The sequence below is a fragment of the Stegostoma tigrinum genome, chromosome 2 (assembly GCF_030684315.1).
Source record: "Stegostoma tigrinum isolate sSteTig4 chromosome 2, sSteTig4.hap1, whole genome shotgun sequence".
Lineage (NCBI taxonomy): Eukaryota > Metazoa > Chordata > Chondrichthyes > Orectolobiformes > Stegostomatidae > Stegostoma > Stegostoma tigrinum.
In genome coordinates, this window is record NC_081355.1 from 13,748,752 (window position 1) to 13,774,666 (window position 25,915).

The window sequence follows — 25,915 nt, forward strand, 5'->3', positions numbered from 1 at the left end:
GGACCACAAGTGCATAAATTGGAGAAGGAGACAGAGTAGAATCGGACTTGCATTGGCTAATGGAGGAGGGCATCTTAAGTGGTAAGTGCCCACAGGTTTTCTGACCAATCTTTAAAGAGGTTATTGGCACAGCTGATGGCCAAGAAAGAGACTCAAGAAAACAATCAATATTGTTGTCCAGTGATAGCCTCTGTGTGGTATCTATCTAAAGCAAACCTATTTACTGTACCTACCAACACAGTTATAATTGGCTCATTTCCAATGGCAAGATTAAAAGTGCTAATTGGGAATAAATGTAGGGATATTTGTCTCTGCCCGGAAAGTCCACTTCATAAGTGGCAGGATGAGGGTCAGGGTGAGGGTACAAAATTCTGCTGGCCGCTTGCTGGAGGAGAATTTCAGCAGCAAGACTCATTACTGCATTTAAAAGTGGGCTGCATTCTTCAGAAATGTAGCCAAGCTCAACTGTCACTCAGGGTCAAACAAATGCTTCTCCTGTTGAAAATAATCCAACATTAAGGTTTTACATGAAGTTGTATTTAGGAGTAAATGCTACCTATGGAAAATTGCAATGTTTGATATTCCACATCAAACATAGGTACTAACAATAGTTAAGATAACAAGATGTAGAGCTGGGTGAACACAGCAGGCCAAGCAGCGTCAGAGGAGCAGGAAAGCTGACACTTTGGGTCTGGATAATAAAATGTGAGGCTGGATGAACACAGCAGGCCAAGCAGCATCTCAGGAGCACAAAAGCTGACGTTTCGGGCCTAGACCCTTCATCAGAGAGGGGGATGGGGAGAGGGAACTGGAATAAATAGGGAGAGAGGGGGAGGCAGACCGAAGATGGAGAGTAAAGAAGATAGGTGGAGAGAGTATAGGTGGGGAGGTAGGGAGGGGATAGGTCAGTCCAGGGAAGACGGACAGGTCAAGGAGGTGGGATGAGGGTAGTAGGTAGATGGGGGTGCGGCTTGGGGTGGGAGGAAGGGATGGGTGAGAGGAAGAACCGGTTAGGGAGGCAGAGACAGGTTGGACTGGTTTTGGGATGCAGTGGGTGGGGGGGAAGAGCTGGGCTGGTTGTGTGGTGCAGTGGGGGGAGGGGACAAACTGGGCTGGTTTAGGGATGCAGTAGGGGAAGGGGAGATTTTGAAACTGGTGAAGTCCACATTGATACCATTAGGCTGCAGGGTTCCCAGGCGGAATATGAGTTGCTGTTCCTGCAACCTTTGGGTGGCATCATTGTGGCACTGCAGGAGGACCATGATGGACATGTCATCTAGAGAATGGGAGGGGGAGTGGAAATGGTTTGCGACTGGGAGGTGCAGTTGTTTGTTGCGAACTGAGCGGAGGTGTTCTGCAAAGCAGTCACCAAGCCTCCGCTTGGTTTCCCCAATGTAGAGGAAGCCCCACCGGGTACAGTGGATGCAGTATACCACATTGGCAGATGTGCAGGTGAACCTCTGCTTAATGTGGAATGTCATCTTGGGGCCTGGGATAGGGGTGAGGGAGGAGGTGTGGGGGCAAGTGTAGCATTTCCTGCAGTTGCAGGGGAAGGTGCCGGGTGTGGTGGGGTTGGAGGGCAGTGTGGAGCGAACAAGGGAGTCACGGAGAGAGTGGTCTCTCCGGAAAGCAGACAGGGGTGGGGATGGAAAAATGTCTTGGGTGGTGGGGTCGGATTGTAAATGGCGGAAGTGTCTGGGTCTGGACCCTTCTTCAGAAAGTTCTGAAATTTCAGAAGTATCTGAAGAAGGGTCCACACCTGAAACGTCAGCTTTCCTGCTCCTCTGATGCAGCTTGGTCTGCTGTGTTCATCCAGCTCTACACCATGTTATCTCATATTCTCCAGCATCGGCAGTTCCTACTATCTCTACTAACAATAGTTGTTCTGGTATCTCATCCAAGTATTGATTAATTAGGGATCAACCTAGACTGTATATACTCAGTCGACTGCTTGACCACTGCTAAGGACCAGACCAGATCTCCTGAAAATATATTAAGAAGAAAGCCTAGACCCCAAATTTTTCTTATTTTAAAAGCATGTGCCAGGCAATGTCTTCCAGATGCAATTCAATTGGTTAAATTATTAATCTTGAAGCAAAACACACTTTATTCAAACACTGTAGTTAAAATACAACAAGAAGAAAGACAAAGTTGGAATAACATATCCCTGTTGTAAAGCTTAATAGAATAATAGACTATTTAACTACAAAATAGTAACAATATAACAATTCCAATGTAGCAATATCTCTTAAACATAACCTGAGCAAATACAAATTCAGACAAATAAACTGTATCATATGCAGTTTTCCAGTCCAAGAGGAAACACATGAAGAGAAATCTCTGAGAAAGAGTTTAGCAGGTAGAGATGTACTACAGTTTACAAACCCTGCTGAGAGCTCAACAACTGCTACTGAATAACTAAAACTAAAAGTCCTATTTCTGTGGGAGCTTGACCCCACCCATTCAGGCTGCTTGTATTGTTCTAACTTTTAAGAAAGGCAAGGCCTCTGCAGCTGTTTAATTTTTGGGCTTCAAGTAGACAGGTTGTTGCCTCTGTCTCAATATTTCTTCTGAAACAAAAAGGATCAAATAAACCTATTAAAGCCATTGTATCATCACAACTCAAAAGCATCACAGCCAAACCTGAATCCTGAATACCTTCCACGCTTCCAAGGAGAGACAGCTGAAAAACAGCCCTGTGCACTGACTTTGGCTGACTGTCTTCCCAGCTGATGCACACTGAGTTAATCTATTCTAGCTCTGGCTCCATCTGCAAACACAGCAAGGCTAGGGAAGGAAGTTGCAAGTGAAGGTTAGAAAGGGTAAAGGACTCCGCATTAATTGAAAGGATTGACCTATTTTGTCCTTGAAGTGGAGAAGATTGATGAGCTTGGTTCCCAGGATGCGGACATTAGTTATGAGGATAAATTGAGGGATTGGGGTTGTTCTCTTTAAGAGAAGGTTAAGAATGCAGTTGATAGAAATGTTTCAAAACATGAGGTGACTCAGCAGGGAGAAACAGTTCCTGTTGTCAAGAGCCCAATGTGAGATTAGGTGGGTTATAGGGGAATGGATCTGGGTGGGATGCTCTGAGGATCAGTGTGGACTTGTTGGTCCAAAAGACTTGTTTCCACACTGTTGGGATTCTATGATGATTGAGTTTGAGAAAAGGAAATGAAATAGTTATAAGCATAAATGGCTACTATCTGGAATACACTGACTGAGGTTGTAGGAAGCAGATTCAATTATGACTTTCAAAAGTAAATTGGACTGTCATCCAGGCAAAATATTTGCAGGGTTTTTGTGGAAAGAGCAGGGGAATGACAGTATGTGCATTGCTATTGCAGAGGGCTAGTGTGGACACAATAGATTGAATGGCCTCCTTCAGTGTCTTATTTATTCTACAATTCCAGCTGCTTATATTGCGCAGTGCTGCAAAGCAGGAAAGAAAATAGTTATTGCAATATTGCCAAAATATGGGGCTTTATTATCATATTAAAGAGTGGTGTTTATCATTTTCAGCTCAGAATATTAATATCAATGAATTTATGCTATGGTAATAATATAAACAATTGGTAACTCATCTGGAATCCTATTATCTTCCATTTTAGCATAGTTCAAAATGGAATAGTGCTTCAGATTAAAATAGCAGAGAGAGAAATTGGAAATGAATTGCTAAAAGCATACACATGAGTATTCTGCCAAAAGGTTTCAAGATCCGGGTACAATCGCGTAGGTGTTAATATTTCAGTTGTATGTGCCTGTGTCAGTCACTCTTTAGGAACAAAAATTTCTTTGGCCCATGAAATGTGAAATCCATGTTAGACAATTGTAGAATAACATTCATCAAATGATGGATCCTCAAGAAAGAGGAACACTTTCTTCCTTTTCAGATAATAATGCTACTTCTTCTTGAATGCCCAAGATGGTATTAGGATTCAATTTAAGTTATATAACATCAAATTATTACCTTAAGTTTTAATTTTTCAATTGATTGAGATTTATCAGAAAACACCCAGTTTCTGAATCTGAAATCAAATTTCCAAGCATTCAGCGCTATCTAAACCAACATTTCCTATCATGTGAACTTCTTGTTCTATAAAGACTGGTAGATCAATGTTTGTAAGTGTATCAGCACACAATTCATCATGGACAATAAACATTTTAACTCACTTATTTTAGATTAATTTTCTATTATGCAGTAAATGTTTACAGTTTTTGTTTCTTCACTTTGGTAGATTCAGATTATTTACATTGATTGTCATTCCCTTAGGTATAGCATCAATGCTGGTCTCATTCCTGGTTGGTTTATATTACAACAGTATAATCGCCTTGGTCATGTGGTACTTCTATAATTCATTTCAAGACCCTCTGCCCTGGAGCAGATGCCCGATGACAGAAAATAATACAGGTACAGGTCAACGCTGTATTCTCCAAAATCACATGTTGATCTCAAGTGCAGCACATTCTCCAGTTCTGGGCACCACACTCAGAAAGATGTCAAAGTGCTGTAAAGATTTGGAAGTCATACTACAGTGATAATGATCTTTATTTAAATAGTTAGGTTTGAGAAGTTTTTCGCTTAGAGAAGGTGAAGGTTGAGAGGAGATTCTATTAGGATCTTCAAAATCCTAACAGAATAGCATGGGAGAAGCTGTTTTCACTGGTAAAGGCTTGAGAAAAGGAGAGAAAAAAATTTAAGGTAAAGAGCCCATGAAATAATGGAGACGTGAGGAGAAACTTCTTCACGCAAGTAGTTAAAGATCTGGAATGCGCTTGCAGGGGAGAGCACAGCTAGGGACCTGCAGCTAAGATAATCACAAAATAGATTTACAAGGAAGTTGCCGGGAATGGAGGGTTTGAGTTATGAGGAGAAGCTGAATAACCTGGGGCTGATTTCACTGGAGTTTAGGAGGTTCAGGGGTGACCTTATCAAGATTTACAAAGTAATGAGGTGTATAGATAAGTTGAATGGCAGGCATCTTTTTCCTAGATGGAGAATTTCAAGTCACAGGGGGTATACTCTTTAGGTGAGAGGAGAAAGATTTTAAAAAGACATCAGGGGCAATTTTTTTTTACACAGAGGGTAGTTCATGCATGGAATGAACTACCAGGCAAAAGTGATGGATACAGCTACAGTTACAACATTTAAGACATTTACGTAGGTTCATGAATAAGAAATTTTTGGAGGGATATGGGTCAAGTGCAGATAGGACTAGTCTACTTTGGTATTATGGTCACTAAGGATTGGTTGGACTGAAGGCTCTGTTTCTGTGCTGTGTAACTCTTTAAATAAAAACGATGAATATTTTAAGAGAAACTTAAGAGTAGTTAAGGCTCAGGTGTATTTAAGATGTAGAGAAACATATGAAATGGAAAGGAATAGGATATGTTTGTGAGGTTAGATGAAGAAACGGTGTCTTGTGTGGAACATAAACCACAAGGATCAGTGAGGCTGACTGGTCTGATTCTGTGCTATAAATTCTACAGGGAGTCACTGTCTTAGGTCCGCTGGAGATAAACATAATGTCACATAGCTTTATTGCGGGTAGTAACATTTCATTCTTGGATATTTGCTACCAACCCTTTTGCCTTGAACATCTGAGTTCAAACCTAGACCAGAGTGATGAGACTCATGTCTCTTTCTAGTTGCCAGCTGTCAAAATGTTCTAGCCAAGCTGCTCAGCGATATTCTTCTACACTTCTGGTGCAGGTAGAACTAAAACCTGGGTCTCCTAACTCAGAGGTAAAGACATTACCACTACTCCACAAGAGCTCTTATCTCTTGGCTGTAATGAAATACATTTGACAAGTCTCTGTCAAGTTTCCCAGTGGACATAAATCCACAATATAATCTTGGCACAATATGAACTTGATACCAATTAGCATTAAAGTGGGCATTTGCAGATGAAAGCCTGAGTGCTAATTGGTTGAAAAGATTGGCGTTTTATCATGCAGCGTACTTTTTCAGTATTCTCATCACATGAGTGAGATCTTCTAATATTTTTAATTACATTTTTACAGGAATTGTTGATGAATGTGCCAGGAGTTCTCCAGTAGATTATTACTGGTACAGAGAAACCTTAAACATTTCTACTACAATTGATGATTCCGGTTCTATCCAGTGGTGGCTATTACTCTGTTTGATAAGTGCTTGGGCAGTGCTGTATGTATGCACAATCAGAGGCATTGAAACAACTGGCAAGGTACAGTTCATTCATTCATGTTTGCATGAATGTAAGATTCCGATTGTATAGTTAAATAAAATCCTCTCAGTGCAATGGGCCTTCATGTCTTTCCTCCTGTTGAGAATTATCATTGAGGAATATCTAGCAGATACTGAGATAACAAGGTGCAGAGCTGGATGAGCACAACAGGCCAAGCAGCATCAGAAGAACAGGAAGGCTGACATTCCGGGCCTAGACCCTTCTTCAGAAAATGTTGGAGCTGCAAAGAGTTTAGCACATTTTTATTTTAGCCGCTCATGCAGTGAAGTACTTTAATTTGTAATACTGAGGATTACATAGGATAGATGGCACAGAATCAGGCTATTCAGCTCAACCAGTCCATAGTTTAACGTTTCATTCAATCTTTCCATCTTTCTCACCTCAATCTGCCATCGTAACCACTTCTTCTTTCTCCTTAAAGCATCTCTACCATTCATTTCAACCAATACGATAGCAAGTTACTTATTCCTGCCATTCTTTGGGTTTCTCCTGAATTCCATTTAGGATTTGCTTGTGACTGACTTATATTGATGGCATTTACAAGAGGAAAAGTACTTTCTGCATCCTCTAACAAAATCTTTCATAATTTTAAACATGTCAATGAATCACCCCTCTTTTTGCAAATGAGAAATGGACAAACCTATCAAACCTTTCCTCACGTGTACTGACATTTCTGGTTTTATCCAAGTCAATCTCCTTTGAATCCTCTATTGCACCACTCTATCTGTTTCAATAACGTGGACACGAGAACTGCACCCAGTACTCTCTATGCAGTCTAAACAAGATTTGTTACAGGTTTATATATCTCTCCTGTTTTCAGCTCTATTAGGATACATCATTAAAATTTTGACGAGCTGTTCTGTTTTGCTCCATACAATATTCAACAGAAGATTCTGCTCAGGTCACCCTGCCTCAGCGACTTCAAGTGTTAAAAGGGAAACATCCATTTATGTTTCCCTCCCTTTCTCTCTTGAAGGTGTCACCTCCTTGCTGGTTCCAGGAATACTTACCATTCATCTCATCTCCCTTGAGTACTCTTGTATATCTTAATGGTCTCATTATATTATTTGAATGTGGAAGATATCCACCAGTCTCATCTTTATCAATAGATAACAGTTACCTTTCTCTGTTGCATGTGTCACTGTACCCAGCCTCTGTGTTCAAAGTGACAGCAGCTGCCTGGATTTATATTATTTGCAGTAATCAGGATAACTGTCAGTGAAGAAGAAACATGTTAAAATAATGTTGTAAATGGATATCTAATTTGATTCATTGAAGGCTCGCAGAGTGAGTAAGTGAGCCCAAGACACCACGATAACCACACTTAGGTGTAAATGCATGTGATAGCTGCAGTAAGGTTGCAGTGTTACTGCAGTAGGGAAGGGAGATCCTGTGATCCTGTCACTGAGTAATCCAGATACTCAGGCTTACAGTCTGCTACATTGGTTCAAATGGCAGCTGGTAGAATTTAAATTCCATGAAGAGATTCTGGAATACACAGGTCGGCTCAGTATGGTAGGCATGACATTATAATTGTATAAAAGCAGATGCTGGAGGGACTGTTCAGGTCCGGCAGCATCAGTGAAGATTGTTGCAAAAGTCCAACTGTTTCACAAACGTGCTTTTGAGAACCGTACCTGCTGTTCCAACCTACACCTGAATTCAGCCCACTGCCATACAGTTAACTCTTAACTTCCATGCAAAATGACCGAGCAAGCCACCTCAGTGGTAATTAGGGATGGGCAACCAGTGTGAGCCTTGTCAGTAACATTCACATGGCAAAAATTAAAATCATCCGTGCCTTGAGTTGTCCAAAAATGACTGCCAGAACCAGGGAGCTCTTTTACGTAACAAGTGATGCAAAAATAATTTAACATCCTTAGCTCAGCAGCTCTCTGCAGGGACAAAGAAAAGATGGAAAAATCTGCAGCCATTTACAGTTGGAAAAGAAACAAATCTCAAAAATCCGTCACTCAGCCTCTCAGGTGATTGGATACTTTTTGTGTTAAACACCGAAACTAGGAACAAGAGTAGGCCATTCAGCCTTTCCAGCCTGTCCCGACATGGTTACAGCTGATCCTTTATCAATGCCACATTGCCACTTCCTTTCGATATGCTGTGATGCCTTTAAGCCTAAACATTTAGCAAACACTTTCTTGAACATACTCAGTGACGTGGCCTCCACAGCTTACAAGTCCGAGTGAGGAAATTTCTCCTTGTCTCGGTAGTAAATGTTTTACCCAGTATCCCGAGACCCCCACTTCCAACCTGCTCAACCAGGGAAAACATCCTCCCTCCATCTAGTCTCTCTATTCCTGTTGGAATTTTACACATTTCAGGTCCTTTCTCATGCTTCTGAATTCTAGTGAATACAGGCCAGCTAAGCTAATTTCTCCTCATGGGACAGCCCAGTTGTCTCAGGATCAGCCTTGTGAACTTTTCCTGCACTCCCTCTATGTCAAGTACATGCTTTCTTAGGTGGGGAGACCAAAACTGCATGCAATACTCCAGGTGCAGCCTGACAAGTCCAGCCACCCAGGCTTCTCAGCTCAAATCCTCTTGCAATGAAGGCCAATAAACCACTTGTTTTCCTAATTGCTTGCTGCACCTGCCTGTGTATTTTCATTGACTGGCGCTCAAGGATGCCTAGATCCCTTTGTACGTCCACATTTCCCAATATATCACCATTCAAATATTACTCTGCCTTTTTGTTTTTCTCACTGAAGCATTTATCTTCTCGTTTACCCAAGTTACACGGCATCCTCCATGTTTTTGTCCACAAAGTCAACTTGGTCTACATCGCCATGAAGCCTCCATGTATTCACCACACAACTCATAGCCCCACCTAGTCTTGTGCTGTTAACCGAATTGGAAATATTGTATTTGCTTCCATCGTCCAAGTCAGTTATAAATATCATGATCGGCTGGGGCTCAAGCACTGATCCCCCACTAGACACTGCCTGCCACCTGGCAAAGAAACTATTTATTTCCACTTTGTTTCCTGTCTGTCAACCAACTCGATCCATGCCATTATATCACCCTTAAACCCATTCACTTTGATCGCTAGCTTTTTTGGTTGGACCTTATCAAAAATCTTTCTTCAAATTCAAATAGACTACATTCATTTGTTCCCCGTTGTCTAATCTACTGGTTGCATTCTCAAAAATCTCTGGTGGTTGGTTAAACCTGATTTCCCTATTCTAAACCCATCCTGACTTTGTCTAATACTATTAATCTATCTAAGTGTTCTGTTATCATGCCTTTCAGGATGGAATCTAGCATTTCCCTCATTACTGATGATAGGCCAAGTGCTCTGCAATTCTCTTTTCTTTCTCTCCAACCCCTTCTTAAACAGCTGTGTTTCCACATCTTGTTTATCAATCTGTAGAAACTGCTCCAGAGTCTATAGAATTGGAAAGATTACCATTATTAACCCCTTCCCATCTCTGTTGTTTTTGTAGAAATGATAACCAGCTTGAAATTACCACTTAAATAGTGTAGGCAATAATTTACTTTGAATAGAAGGCTACTTCAATTCTTTCATGTTTATATTCAGCAGTAGAATTCCAACCTAAACGAAAGTAGCTAAACATCTACATATCTGGCTGAACTGGTGTGAATGATCTAATTAGCTTCCTTTTCCTTCAGGCTGTGTATATTACCTCTACTCTCCCCTATCTGGTTCTTACCATTTTCCTGATTCGAGGACTGACGTTAAAAGGATCTGTGGATGGAATAAAATTTCTCTTTACACCAAAGGTAAGTGCAGACTTTTGCTTTCCTTTTCTGTTTTATTGCAACAGGTTTTAGCCCAAAAGAAGGGATGGCTCGGATTCCAGCAAGAAACACAATGCACCGATCTGTTATGTTGAGAACATGCATAGGAACCAACTTCAGTAATAGTGAAGTATGGGAGTATTGTTCTACCTTTCTGTGAGAGCCCAAGCTATTCTTTATCCTCATCTAGTGTTGCAGACACTCTGTGAGAAGTGGCTGCAGGCAATGATGAAGCTTCTCTCCTCTCATCTTTTAGCCCTGAATGTTTTGTAGTACCCACAATGGCAGTCTTGACAGACCTAGCTTCAAATCTTCCAATGCGGCCAGCAATCTGAACAGATTCCAGTTGATCATTCACAGCCCCTGCACTGGCGAAAGTTCTAGAAGCTTCTGAAATGGCAAAAGCTTCTGGCAGAGAAGTGCAGAAGGAGACAGCCGGACAGATCACGCTTCTGAGATTTTGCATGTGTTATTGGGTAAACATACAGGAAAATAACAAATGTCTGGTCTCTGAGACTACCTCAGGAACTGAAGAGACATCATGAAACCCATTGTTCCCACAGAGGTGCTAAAAGCAACTGTCCATCTCCAAAGATGTTCAATGAATTGTGTGTGTGTGTGTGTGTGTGTGTGTGTGTGTGTGTGTGTGTGTGTGTGTGTGTGTGTGTGTGTGTGTGTGCTTTTGCATGTTTGCATGTATGTTGCATGTGTTTGTGTATGTGTGTGTGTGTCTGTTTGTATGTATATAATGTTTTGTAAGACTGTTCTAGGGTGAATACTCAGTCAGACTCCTGATTTCAATCTAAGAGGGTCGACAGCACATCACTTTAAAACTAACTTCGTGTAAGCAAGGGGCTTAGGTACTTTCCAAATTAAATCATTCTGTTTACACATGGAAGTCAAGGAGAATAATAAATCTTTGGTCTGCCTGCCTGTCTGAACATTCCTATTCTTATGATTTCCAGGTGGAAGAGTTGGCAAATCCAACCACATGGTTAGATGCTGGAGCACAAGTGTTTTACTCATTCTCCCTGGCTTTTGGGGGTCTCATTTCCTTCTCCAGTTATAACTCTGTTCAGTAAGTAGCAGCCAATGTGTGTGCTCAGTGAGTGAAAACGCGACCCAAACATTTAGAAATGATCGCAGACTGACTGCTTTCTTCTTCTCTCTATCCCACAGCAACAATTGTGAGCGAGATGCTGTGATAATCTCTGTGATCAATGGCTTCACATCAGTATATGCAGCCACAGTAATATATTCCATCATAGGCTTCCGGGCAACAGAGCAATACGATGCATGTTTTGATAAGTAAGTTCCCATTGAATATAACTATCAGTATTTCTTTTGCACTTTGCTGCATTACATTTGCAATTCAAATTGTTGAGAATTTCAAATAGTGTAGCTCTCAGGTCTTGAAATCAGCAGACAACAGGTTCAATTTCATTTGGGTGATGAGTGCCCTAAGGGCAAACCAGAAAACTGTGGGCACTGTCCATCTCAGTCATTTGCAGGACGCCATGAATGCATTTCTTGAGTGTCAAGCAACTAACTGGTTGCTGTTGGCATTGCCATTCGTTGTGAGGGTGGGTGTCCATACCTGCGGGTCAATTAGAGGGCCTGCAGCTCAGAGTATCACTGACAAGTTCCAGGGAAAGTGATGGTCTCGTGGTATTATCCAAGTGTGAATCCCACCACAGCAGATGGTAGAATCTGAATCCAATAAAAATCTGGAATTAAGAGTCTTACGATGTCAGAAAAGCCCATCTGGTTTACTACTGTCCTTTAGGGAAGGAAACTGCTGTCTTTACCTGGCCTGGCCTACATGTGAATCTTCACTGTTTTTGTTTTGTTCAATCACAGGATGAGAGCATCACTGACAAGGCCAGTATTCATTAACCATCCCTAATTACCAACAGGACAGCTAGGTGTCAAACATTTTGGAGTCACATGTAGGCCAGACCAGTTAAGGATGGCAGTTTCCTTCCCTAAATGGCATTATTGAGCCAGTTGAGTTTTCCTGACAATTAACAACGGACTCATGGTCATCATTAGATTCTTAATTCCAGGATTTTTTTATTGAATTCAAATTCCTTCTGCCATGTTGGGATTTGAACCGAGTCCCCAGACATTATTTGAGTCACTGGATGAACAATCCAGAGATAATACCATTAGGTTGTCGCTTCCGCTTGTGTGGTCTGAGGTCAGTCAGGCAGGACCAGGTGATGGAGTGTGGAAAGGATGCGCTGGTGAGAACAGAAGAGGCAGCCAGTGTCAGTCCGCGCTGCCTCCAACCAAAATCCACAGGGTGGCCACCAGGGTTCACCATTTAGCAAAGGGTCCGCAAGCCACTGCCAAAGTGCCAGTGACGGTTGTGAGAGATCCTAATTGGCCACACAAGTAGCTCTGTTGACTTCTGAGCATTAGGGTTGTCCTCCTCATTTTGTGCCACCAGCCAGATGATGCGATGCCAGGCAAACCATGGGCACATCATTCTGCCAACCCTTTTACAGCTCACCCATTCTGCACCACTCCCAATCCATACCCAGGAAAGCTGGCAAAAAGCAGCACTGTATGTAGAAAGGAACATGAAAACAATTTGAAACATTTGCTTTTGATAAGTTTTAACTCCACCAACCAGTATTCACAGAATAGTCTTTTCACTCATTATGAAGGAGCAGTGATGTACATTCAAGTTAGAACTTTGGGAAACTTGACGCTGACAGTATCTTCAGTATCTGCTTCTCCTTTCCTTCTAGTTTGTGGATGACTTACTTACGTGAGGAGTTGTGAATGGAGATGAACATTTCTATCATTAGCAGACATCACCACGTCTGATCTATAATGGAGGGAAGGGCTTTGATAATATAGCTAGATACAGTGGTTCTGAGAAACTGCCCTTAGCAGCAATATCCTGAGAGTGAGGGGATTGGCTTCCAGCAAGTACAATCATCTTCCTTTGTGCTAGGCATACATCCAGCCAGTGTAAAGATTTCAATTCTCCTGGAGTTCCTTGGTGCGACATTCAGTGAAATGATGGTTTCCTTGATGATGGTATTCACTTTCACTTCACCTTTGCAATAGAAATCATTGACAATTAGTGGGCATTATTCTGTCGTGGATAATATTCAATAATGTACAGCAGTCCATAGTGGATGTATTCTATAATGCATGGGTGGTAGTCTGTAAGTTATGATGTGTTGAAGTATATACTATACAGTCAATAATCTATGATGCTTGGTAGTCTATACTGGATAATATTCTGTAGTGGATGATCCTCTATAAAGTGTGGAAGTCCACAGTGGATGATGTTCTGCAATATGTGGTATTCTATAGTGGTCAGTATTCTATCGTACTTGATATTCTATAATGCATGGCCTACTGTATTGGACAGCAGTCTATAGTTGTTAACATATAATATGGATATTATAGAGGACAGTGTCATATGGTGGATAGTAATAGTGGTGGTAGTACGCTCTGCATTGTTCGAGCATGTCCAAGCTGTAAGAGATTTCAAAGGTCACACTTTTCACAGCTAATTCTATGTTCAGGAATTCGAGCATAAGCGAGGAAAGGGGTGATACTGCAGTACACTCTCTCAGCTGTTTTGCATGATGCCCAGGATGATGAGGATCCATGAAATCTGGCTGGATTGGCCACTGCAGAATGTAATGAGTCTGTCCCAGTTCGTGAACCTGGTTTATGACATGATAGTACAATGGGTCAAGTCAAGAAGTTTGACCTCAAGAATTACCTCAGCCAGAATTGGGATTAAACCCATGCTATTGGCATTATTCTGCACCGCGGCCTTAGCCAACTGAGCAAACTGGCTCCTTTAGTGCATAATATTTAATTGTGGACAGTACTGTATTGGAGAACATATTCTATAGGAAATGATGTTCTATAGAGGGCACTGTTCTATGCTGGGTAATTTTCCATAATGGTTTGTGTTCAACAACTACACACATTCTATTGGAAAGGTATTCTCTTCGCTATGGTATTTTGTAGAGGAGAATATTCTATAGTCAATGATATTCTATAGTGGACAGTATTCTGTAATAGACCATGTTTTATAGTGAGCGACACAATATGTAGATGGAGAAGAAAGACAGACTAATATTTGTAAAGATCAGACAATTTGAAAACACTGCATGCTATAAGATATCATGTAACATTATTTAACATCTGAATTTTTTCTTTTGCTTTTCTTACAGCAATATCTTGAGCTTGACTAACGCTTTTGATCTGCCAGAAACCAATCTGACCAGAGACAACTATGATAGTATGCTTCGATACTTAAACAGTACCTACCCAGCGAAGGTTTCGGAGCTGGATTTGAAAGAATGTAATCTGCAATCCCTTCTCAGTCAGGTACCTTGAGCTCTGTTTATTATAAACTGCCTTAACAGTGATCTCCTTAAAATTCTGCTTGGGCTCTTCCAATCTATTTAAAGTTTACCCTTTTAAAGGCAAATAAGAATGTCCAAACTAATGGTCAGTGCATTGTATCATTCAATATTGCGGTATGTCCACAAATTCAGTCTCATGAAGTAGCATCTGTCATACTAATGACAATGGTCTAATAAACAAACTCTCATCAGGGATTGATTATCTCTGCGAATTCACTTATCTAACAGAGTAAAACATGTCACAAATTATAAAGCAGATATTACAGCAAATCAACCAACTTCTGTGTGTGCAGCTGGCAGGTGCACAGCAGAATAAAATTGCCAGGCAGTCACAACATTTTATACACACAACACATGGAGTCCTTAATGGTGAACTCTTTTATACATAGAACAGCATCTAACAATAAATGTTCCTCTCTATTTCATTTAGTACTACTTTCGACATCTTAGGTTATGTCTTAAGGACCAAGAATGCAAAGAATTGTTTAGTTCATCCCTCTCCTGTTCCCAAAAGTAAATTATGAGAAGAGATGTTATGTGCACACATGTATATAGCCTGGTGGATTTATAAGTGTATGTGGAACAGTGACCACACCAACCTCACCCCACAAATCCCAATCACTGAGACAACATTTCCATCTTATAAGGTCTGAAGTGTGTAAGACAATAGTACATGGCTCGCAACAAGTATCCCAATGAGGAAGAAGGATTCCAGGAAGGGGTTATGCCAACCATGGTTAAACATGGAAATTGTGGATAGCATCAAATTGAAAGGAAACCCATAAAATGTGGCAAAGATTAGCAGTGTACCAGAGGATTGGGCAATTTCTAAAAAAGACAATAAAAGGTAACAAAAAAGCAACAAAGCGGGAGAAAATAAATGTTCAGGGTAAACTTGCAAGGTATGTCAAGACAGACAGCAAGAGCTTTTTTTACATATATAACAAGAAAGAGAGAAGTCGTAGTGAACCAAGGCTCCTTAGAAAACAGGACTGGGGAACCAAGAAATGACAGAGGAATTTAATAAATACTTTGCATCAGCCTTCATGATAAAAGACACTCATAACATTCCAAATTGACTAAATAATCAAGGGACAGAGAAGAGGAAATCAATACAATAGTTGCCCATAGAGGAAAAGTGATGAAGCTAAGGGCCAATCTGTGCTCTAGACCTGATGGGCTGCATCCTAGGATATTTAAGAAAGTAGCAGAGATAGTGAATTTAGTGGTAATAATCTTCCAAGAATTCTTAGATTCTGGGAAAGCCCCGGAAGTTGCAAAAGTAACACATTTATTTTAAAAGGGAGAAGACAAACAAAAAGCTATAGGCCAGTTTGTTTAAAATTGAAAAATGTTACCATCTATTATGAAGTATGTTGTAGCAGAGCCTTCAGAAATACATAATACGATAAAGTAGAGTCAGCGTGGCTCCGTAAAGGGGAAATCATGCCTTAATGATTTATTAGAATTCTTTAAGGAAGTAACAATTAGGATAAATAAAGAGAAAGCACTAGACATGATAAATTTGAATTTCTAGATGGTATTTAATAAGGTGCCAAATATTAATTTACTTGATTAGATAAGAGCCCATGGTGTTGGAGGTCATGCATTAGCATGGATCGACGATTGGCTAATGAATAGAAGACAGACAGTTGGGATAAGGGGGGCATTTTTAGCATAACAACCTGTAACTACTGGAGTGCCACAGGTCTGGATCACATGTTTGTCAGTATATTAATAACTGTGAATGTATTATAACTAAGTTTGCAGAAGATACAAAATAGCTTGAAAAGCATGTGTGAGGATGCCACAAAGAATCTATAGAGGGATATAACCAGGTTAAGCAAGAGAGCAAAACCTTAGTGGAAAAGCATGAAGTTACGCACTTTGACAGGATGAGTAGAGAAGCTGGATATTATGCAAATGGAGAAAGACGGCAGGATGCTACAGAGTAGAAGGGCTTGGAATTCCTAGTGTAAAATCGCAAAATGATTGCATTCGAGTTCAGCGGGTAATAGGGAAGGCAAATGCAAGCTTGGCCTTTATTTTAAAGGGAATGAAGTATAAAAATAAGGAAGTCTTGTTAAAACCATGCAATGCACTAGCTAGACCACACCTGAAATACGGTGAATAGTTTTGCGCCTCTTATTTAAGGAAAGATATGCTAACATTGGAGGCAGTCCAGAGAAGGTTCACTGGGTCGATCCAGAGTATGGAGGAACTATCTTACGAGGACGGGCCGAGTTTAGAAGAATGAGAGGTAATCTGTTGAAACATGCAAAATTCTTAGGGGATTTAACAGAATATAAAGAATGTCATCCCTTGTGGGAGAGTGTAGGACCAGAGGGCATTAGAACATAGAACATAGCACAGTACAGCACAGTAGAGGCCCTTCAGCTCATGGTGTTGTGCGGAACTTTTACCCTAAACCTAAGGTCTATCTAACCTCCACCGCTACCTTATACTATCATCCATATGCCTATCTAATAGCTGCTTAAATGCCCCTAATGAGGCCGACTCCACTACCCTCTCCGGCAATGCATTCCACGCCCCTACCACTCTCTGAGTATGAACCTGCCTCTGATATCTTCCCTATATCTACTTCCTTTCACTTTAAAACTACGTCCCCTCGTAAAAGCTACCTACATCCTAGGAAAAAGTCTCTGGCTATCTACTCTATCTATACCTCTGATCATTTTGTACACCTCTATCAAGTCACCTCTCATCCTTCACCGTTCCAAAGAGAAAAATCCTGGCTCTGAGTTTAAGGGGTTGCTCATTTAAGACAGAGAAGAGGAGGAATTTCTTCTCTCAGAGGGTTGTGAATCTGTGGAATTCTTTAGCATAGAGAGCTCTTAAGATTGGGTTATTAAGAAAATTCAAGGTTAATATAGACAGATTTTTAATCAGTAAGGGAATCAAGAGAAATGGAGAAAAGGCAGTGAAATGGAGTTGAGGATGATCAGATAAGTTATGATATCATTGAATGGTAGGGCAGTCTTGATGGCCTAAGGCCTACATCTGCTCCCGTGGCTTATGGTCTATGGTCCTGAGCAATATTCTAAGGTTAATGTGATTAGTTCAATGGTATCATAAAAAAACCCTAACCCTTCATTCAATTTCCAAATGAAGAAGATAGCCCTCTAGGTCTTTATTTTTTAAAATGTATTTTAAAACTGAGCTCCATTAATTCTGTCATCTCCTGCAAAAGTCAATTGTTGCCAACATGGACACACTAGATGTATATTGGCAAAGTATAGAATCAGTTCTTTTTGCTATTAGTTGATGTATGACCACGGGCATTTGGGCTTACTCTGACCCTTTGTCCAACTTGATGAGGCACAGAACCAAAGACATGTTCCCAAAATCTTTTCAATTGCTTCTAATCTCCTTTCCCACAGGGTGTCGAAGGTACTGGATTGGCCTTTATTGTCTTTACAGAAGCTATTACAAAAATGCCAGTTTCTCCATTGTGGTCCATCTTGTTCTTTGTAATGTTATTCTGTCTCGGACTTTCTTCAATGTTTGGGAATATAGAAGGCGTGCTGGTACCAATAGAAGACCTGAAAATCTTCCCAAAGAAATGGCCCAAAGAACTTGTTACTGGTAAACACAAACCTTTCATTTACTTTTCTATTGTTTTACATTGTTAAGTCTGTGAGACAACTGTTTTTACCTCTTTTTGAGTCATATTTATCAAGCAATCCTATGACTTAATTATTCCTGAAAAGCAAAAATACCTGCCCCTACATAGACAGAACTTAAAGCAACGTTCTCTGTGTTAACCATATTCCCTATCATGTCTACAATATAATGCCTGAGGTCAGGAACTTGCTTGTAACTGCTGCAAGTATAGTGGGAGCTGACCAAGGTTCCACCACATGACTGGCAACTGTACCCTGGATGAAAGAACATGATTTGAGCATCTGCATGCAGACCTAAGACTAAGACCTTGCCTTCCCTGTTGCTATTTGACCACTGAGCAGATATCATCACATCATCATTCCATTGCTCTGCTGTGCCCTGACACACTGCAATCCACATCCTCCCAATACACAGCCTTTCAAGTCCTACTTCCCATTGGACAAACACACAGCAAAGTAAGGATGGGTTTTAGGTTTATGTTAAGGAAACCATCTCACAACAGGGTCAGAGAAGTTGCAAAGGTCAATTTTTTGTGTAGAGTCATAGAGGTCCTAAGCACCAAAAAGGCCCTTTGGCCCACCATATCTGCACTCATCCCCAAATTATTCACCTATCTATTCTAACCCTATTTTCCAACACTAGGCCCTTAGCCCTATATACCCTGGCGTCATAAGTGTACATCTAAATCCTTCTTCAATGTTATAAGGGTTTTTGCCTCTACCACTCTTACATGCAATGATTCCAGATGCCCCCATTCTCTAGGTGAATAAATGTTTCCTCATATTCCCTCTAACCCTTCCGTCCCTTACATTAATTCCATGCCTCCTGGTCTTCAACAGAACAGAATAGTTTAAATACCTCCTGCAAATATAGACTATGGGTGGTATATTAGATTAAACATGGACCTTTCGACCTGTGCCATGTCATGGGTGCCGACATGGGTGTGGGATTTTTCCCTCCCCAGAGATGGCAGGGAGGGCATATAGTTGGTCAACTTGGCACTGGTGTGATTCCCACCTCTTCCTGCCACATCAGTTATCAAGTTCTGGCCAGGAAATCTGATGAGCAAATCTCCTCAACACCCTTAAGTTGAGGCCTTTAAGTGGTTTATCAACCATTAGCCTCTTCAGGGTCTCAGTCCATCTCTGGCCCAATTATCTGCCGTCTGGCATGTGGGAAGAATAGTTGCTTTCCTGATGGCCGCTTATCTAAAATGGGTAATGTACCTACTTGCCCCAGTTGTAACTATTCACTCTGTCTTCTCTGGTAGGTCAAAGAAAATCAGACCAGAATGCTTGATCGAGCTTAAATGGCTACAAATATGACACATCATTTACAAACTAACTCACACAGAAAATCAAAGGATTAAGACATGTGTGACTTTCTTTCTAAAGATCCGCTGAAAGCAAATCAGTTTCTGAGATTTTTAAATGAATGCGCACATACGTTCATTCACTTGGGAAGTGTGCTGACAACTGAGGCCAGCTATGGAGGTGCTTACTTTTGTTAGGAGTTTATGTGTGTAGTGAAAGTTTGGGATGTTTACCACTGTTCACTCATATTAAAGAAAAATCATGCGGGATATCCCAATTTATTTTCACTGCTACTTTATCAGCATCATAGGAACAAAGAAGATAGGTGAAGGAATAGGCCATTCAGCCCTCTGAGCGTGGAACGCCATTCAATATGAGCACGGCTGATCATTCAATCCCAGTATCCCACTCACACTTTCTCTCCCTACTCCTTAATCCCTTTGTTTGCAAGGACCATGACCTGCTCCCTCTTGAATATATCTAACAAACTAGCCCTAACAGCTTTCTGTGGGAGAGATTTCCACAAATTTACAACTCTCTGTGTGAAGAAATTCTTCCTCATCTCGGGCCTGAACGCCTTACCCCTTATTTTTAGCCTGTGGCCCCTTGTTCTGGACTTCCCCCACACTGGGACCATTCTTCCTGCATCTAGCCTGTCCAATCCCATCAGGATTTTACGTTTCATTGAGATTCCCCACATTCCTCTGAATTCCAGTGAGGCTGGAGAATACCTCTCCCTGGATGGGTCATATTGGGTTTGATTTTAATGTAGCAGTGGTTAGACTTTATGGTTGGGCTTCACTGGTGAACTGCCAAGGTAAAGTGAATTCCTCCTGGTTAGCTGGTTAAAAATGACAGGGCTGGTCTCCCACAGCATTTTCAAGGGGATGAGCGGAAGTGCAGGCAGATGAAGGCAAGATGCGGTTTATGAGTCACTGGGAAAGATTTTTACAGCAATGTACAGGTGCAAGGGGACTATAAACTGGAAGCTTTGAAGACCCCAAACACATGTGTAAATGATCCCATCTCTCCGTGACTGCAGTTCAGAATGAACTGTTCCCATTTGTGAAAGAAGGCAAGGGTAAATATTTAAAGCAATTAACAAAATAAACAAATGTGGCTAGGAAAAATCTTTCTCACAAAGTGACTGGTTAAAGGCTGGAATGTGTTGCCTGGCAGCATGGTGAAGACAGGTCAAATTGAAATATTTGCAAGGGAGTTAGAAGCGAATTGCTCATTCTAAGCACAAGTGCAGACAAGAAAGGGCCAAGTGCCTCCTTCTGCAATCATAACAAAGCTGTCCAAATCAACCCGATCCACTGTATTCTTGCCCAGGACAAGCAGAGTTTGATGGAGATTGATCAGGAACTGTCCCTGAGAGCCTCTTTCTCACCTTGGGGCAGTGAAGTGTCTGTGCTGCCACCAGCTTGAGATCAGCTACATTAAAGTAGCCTGGGGATTGATCCTGCTGCGTCCCATGTCTGTATGTCTGGGCTGACACTGGAAAAAACCATTGAATTCTTTTTAACTGACTCCACTCTATCCACTGCCTAGTGCCTACAGTGGACCATGTCCTTTTAAAGAATATAAAATGTGAGGCTGGATGAACACAGCAGGCCAAGCAGCATCTCAGGAGCACAAAAGCTGACGTTTCGGGCCTAGACCCTTCATCAGAGAGGGGGATGGGGGGAGGGAACTGGAATAAATAGGGAGAGAGGGGGAGGCGGACCGAAGATGGAGAGTAAAGAAGATAGGTGGAGAGGGTGTAGGTGGGGAGGTAGGGAGGGGATAGGTCAGTCCAGGGAAGACGGACAGGTCAAGGAGGTGGGATGAGGTTAGTAGGTAGCTGGGGGTGCGGCTTGGGGTGGGAGGAAGGGATGGGTGAGAGGAAGAACCGGTTAGGGAGGCAGAGACAGGTCTAGGCCCGAAACGTCAGCTTTTGTGCTCCTGAGATGCTGCTTGGCCTGCTGTGTTCATCCAGCCTCACATTTTATTATCTTGGAATCTCCAGCATCTGCAGTTCCCATTATCTCTGATACTCCTTTTAAAGAATCCTTGTTTTTGGGAGCTTGTCCTAAACCAACCTTACAGCTGTAACTAGGCTGTTGTTTTGAAAGCTTTTGAAATATTTTAATAGACAGTAAAGGCCTGTATCAAGTAGATGAGCTTCAAGAAAAATATTTGTTTCGCACAAAGGCAACCTCCCAAACGTGAATATAAATGCCTTGAATGATGGCTTATCTTTATAACAGTTGGCATTTATTTATTCCGCCTGGCTGCCCCAGTTTTCACCTTTTTGGTGAGTGGTAGATGGAGCTGATGGTGGCCACTTGGATAAAGATGGAAATGAGAGTGGGGAACATGAACAACATAACCCCAATGTTTATTAATACACAAAGCTGTTATGAGCTAGATTTCTGGTTGCCAGAGTTGAGGCATGTCAAAAAAAAATCCAAAGAAATGGGGCATAAACCATAATTCAGCATTCTGATTTGTTACTGTCGCTGTTACCATGGGGAGATGAAAATTACTCCTTGTTATGATGAAGCGTGATGGCTCTGTTCATTCAAGCAAATCAAATTCTGGTCTTCTCTTTTCCAGGACTGATTTGTCTAGTGTGCTTCTTCATTGCGTTCATATTTGTCATAAATTCGGGAAACTATTGGCTTGCCCTGTTTGATGCCTACGCTGGCTCCATCCCTCTGCTGATCATCGCTTTCTGTGAGATGGTGTCCGTCGTGTATATTTATGGCATTGACAGGTAACGACACAATGCTCTCCCCTTTGGAGTTTGGTTCATTATTCTATGTTTAAGAGACTATTATGCAGGCTGGAATTTTAAATGAATGTTTCCACCTCTCTTTGCCTACTGCTTCCAAAAGAACTAACCACCATTCATCTTGCTCCTCCTTTGTAGATGTTATGAAATAGCAGTGATTCTTGTAACAAGCTACGCTGCTCAGTTAAATCCTTTGTGCATTTAATATCAATTTTTAAACTATGTTTCATAGAAACATAGGAGATAGGAGCAGAGGGAGGCCATTTGGCACTTCGTGCCTGCTCTGACATTCATCCAATCATCCAACCCAATAGCCTAATCCTGTTTTCTCCCCATAACCTTTGATCCCATCCCTCCCAACTGCGATATCAAGCCACCTCTTGAATACATCCAATATTTTGACAGCAACTACTTCCTGTGGTAATGAATTCCACAGGCTCACCACTCTCTGAGTTAAGAAATGTCTCGTCATCCCTGCCCTAAATGGTCCAGCCTGAATCCTCATATTGTGACCCCTGGTTTTGGACACACCCACCATTGGGAACATCCTCCCTCCATCTGTCCTGTATAGTCCTGGTAGAATTTTATAAGTGTCTATGAGATTCCCCCTTCATTTGCCAGAACACTAGCGAAAACAATCCTAAACTAATCAGTCTCTCCTCATGCGTCAGTCCCGCAATCCCTGGAATCTGCCTGATAAACATACGTTGCACTCCCTTGAGATCAAGAGCATCCTTCCTCATAAAGGGAGATCAAAACTGCACACAATATACTAAGTGTGGCCTCACCAAGGCCCTGTATAACTGCAACAACACATTGTTGCTCCTGTACTCGAAACCTCTCGCAATGAAAGCCAACATACCATTTGCCTTCTTTACAGCCTGCTGCACCTGCATGCTTACCTTTAGCGCATGGTGCACAAGGACACCCAGGTCCTGCTGCACACTCCCGTCTCCCAATTTACTGCCATTCAGGTAGTAATCTGCCTTCTTGATTTTGCTTTCAAAGTGAATAACCTCATATTTATCCAAATTATACTGCATCTGCCATTGATTTGCCCACTCAGCAACCTGTCAAGATCATGCTGAAGGATCTCTGCATCCTTGTCACAGTTCACTCTCCCACCCAACTTGGTATCATCTGCAAACATTGAAATGTGACATTTTGTTCCCTCATTCAAATCATTAATATATACTGTGATGTATATAGCTGGGGTCTCAGCACCAATCCCTGTGGCACCCCACTAGTTACTGCCTGCCAATTTGTAAAGGGCCCATTAATTTTTATCCGTTTTCTCTCTGCCAACCAGTTTTCTATCCATCTCAATACACTTAGCCCAAACACAAGCGCTTTAACACTGCACAATAATGTCTCACGCAGAACTTTGTCAAACACTTTCTGAAAGTCCAAATATACCACATCAACTGGCTCCCCCTCGTCAAATCTACTAGTAACATCTTCATAGAATTCCAACAGATTTGTCAAGCTTAGTTTCCCTTCATAAATCCATGCTGACTCTGCTTGATCTTGCCTCCTCTTTCTAAATGCTCTGCTATAACGTCCTTGATAATGGATTTGAGAATTTTCCCCACCACTGATGTTAGGCTGATTGGTTTATAATTCCCTTTTCTTTCTATACCTCCCTTTTTGAATATTGCAGTGACATTAGCTACCCTCCAATCTGTACGGACTGTTAGGAATCTATAGAATCCTGGAAGATGACCACCAATGCATTCACTATTTCTAGAGCCAATTCCTTAAGCACTCTGGGATGTAGATTATCAGGCCCTGGAGATTTATCCACCTTCAATTCCATCAACTTTCCCAGCACAACTTCTCTACTAATATTGATCTCCCTCAATTCTTCCCTCTCACTAACATTTCTGGTATCTGATCTGTGCCCTCATTTGTGAAGACAGAACCAAATTATGTATTCAGTTGCTCAGCCATTTCTTTATCCCCTATTATACATTCCCCCGTTCCTGTCCGTAGGGGGCATACATGTATCTTTACCAGTCTCTTTCTCTTCACATACCTACAGAAACTCTTAGTGTCAGTGTCTATGTTCCCTGTAAGCTTGCTTGTGTACTGTATTTTCCTCTTCTTAATCAACCCCTTGGTCCTTCTTTGCTGAATTCTAAACTGCTCCCAATCCTCAAATGTATTATTTTTCTTGGCCAATCTGTACGCTTTTACCTTGGATTGGATACTATCTCTAATTTCCTTGTAAGCCTTAGATTGGCCCTGTTACCCATTTTGCTTTTGTGTCAGACAGGATATAAACAGTTGTTGCAGTTTCCCCATGCATTCCTTGAATGCTTTCCAGTACCTAACCATTTTCATCCCTATAAGTAACACTCCCCAATCTATCAAGGTCCAATTCGTACCTCATATCCTCATAGCTTCCTTTACTAAGATTCAGCACCCTAGACTCCGAATCAATTACCTCATTCTCCATCTTGATAAAAATTTGTATCATGTTATGGTCACTCATCTCCAAGGGGTCTCATACAACTTTAATTGATAATATATTTAGGAATGCCACCTCTGAAGAGTGTCTTCCTGGAGATTTTACCATGTAATTTTGTCAAATAGCTGCACACATCATCATCTCAAGAATTTATCCTCAGCTTCCTCCTGTTTTGTATGGGTGTGCTGCTTCTGGGATTCCGCATGTACACTGTTAACAGATGACTGAATCCATTACACCACTACTGCTGTGTTGTCAAGTTGCTTGTTGAACATCTGTAACCAGCCCCACATTCCCTCCACTACAAAGACCATGTCTGAAACATCTTTGGATTCCACTATTAATCTATCTTTCAGTCTCAACTATTCCTACACTCTCTTTACACACCTCTCCCCATCAGCAACTTCCATTAACTTGTGTTCCTTCAAAGTCTGCTCCCTTATTCTAACTCATAACCAAGATCCAGTCAATCTCCAGCCCTAAGACCACTGACCTATATTGGGTCCTAGTCCATCACTGCCTCAAATTTAAAGTTCATCTTTGTCCTCAAATGACCTAATCCCTCACTGTCACTATTCTGTCAATCCTCCTCCACAATTATCCAATTCTAACCTCCCCCACCCAAATCTTTCTGTCCCCATCACACCCAGAATTCCATCTATAAGCCATTCCATCTCTCAACTTTCCTCTCTTGCTTTAATACCATCCTTAATGACTACTTCTTTGACAAAACTTGATGTCACCCTTCCTGATATAGCCTTCTTTAATCTGATAAAAACCGAAAGAACTGCTGATGCTGTAACACAGAAAGAAAAGTAGAAACTGTTGGAAAACTTAACAGGTCTGACAGCACTTGAGGAACCAGTTCTGAGGAAGGGCCCGTCCACTCGAAATGTTAACTCTGATTTGTCTCCACAGATGCTGTTAGACCTGCTGAGCTTTTCCAGCAATTTCCATTTTTGGCTCATCTTTAATCTGATGTTCATTTCAATCTGTCATACTCCTGCTAAATGCCTTGTTACATTTTTTCATATTAACCTGTTATTTACACGCACTATTTTGTCAAAATTGCTTAATTTAAACCACTGGGTAATTTGATTTATTGAGCAAGATGGCTTTAAATTAACAAGGGTAGCTTGTATTGTAAAATGCATGAAATACACAGCATTGACTCTGATATGAAGCACCTTTATCTTAGATTAAATTAGATTAGATTCCCTACAGTGTGGAAAAAGGCCCTTTGGCCCAACAAGTCCACACCGCCCCTTGGGTCATCGCACCCAGACCCATCCCCCGAT

At 41.4% G+C, this 25,915-nt stretch overlaps 1 protein-coding gene across 1 annotated transcript in view; it reads left to right on the forward strand.

Moving 5' to 3' along the window:
• The window catches only part of LOC125461929 (sodium-dependent neutral amino acid transporter B(0)AT1-like), a 48,768-nt gene that overhangs the window by 19,922 nt on the left and 2,931 nt on the right, over nt 1-25,915 (forward strand). The window contains exons 3-10 of the mRNA XM_048551313.2: nt 4,274-4,411; nt 6,025-6,206; nt 9,876-9,986; nt 10,970-11,082; nt 11,184-11,312; nt 14,216-14,372; nt 17,812-18,016; nt 21,970-22,129. Of these exons, the coding sequence (XP_048407270.1) occupies nt 4,274-4,411; nt 6,025-6,206; nt 9,876-9,986; nt 10,970-11,082; nt 11,184-11,312; nt 14,216-14,372; nt 17,812-18,016; nt 21,970-22,129 (1,195 nt within the window). The remainder of the gene's footprint in view (nt 1-4,273; nt 4,412-6,024; nt 6,207-9,875; nt 9,987-10,969; nt 11,083-11,183; nt 11,313-14,215; nt 14,373-17,811; nt 18,017-21,969; nt 22,130-25,915) is intronic.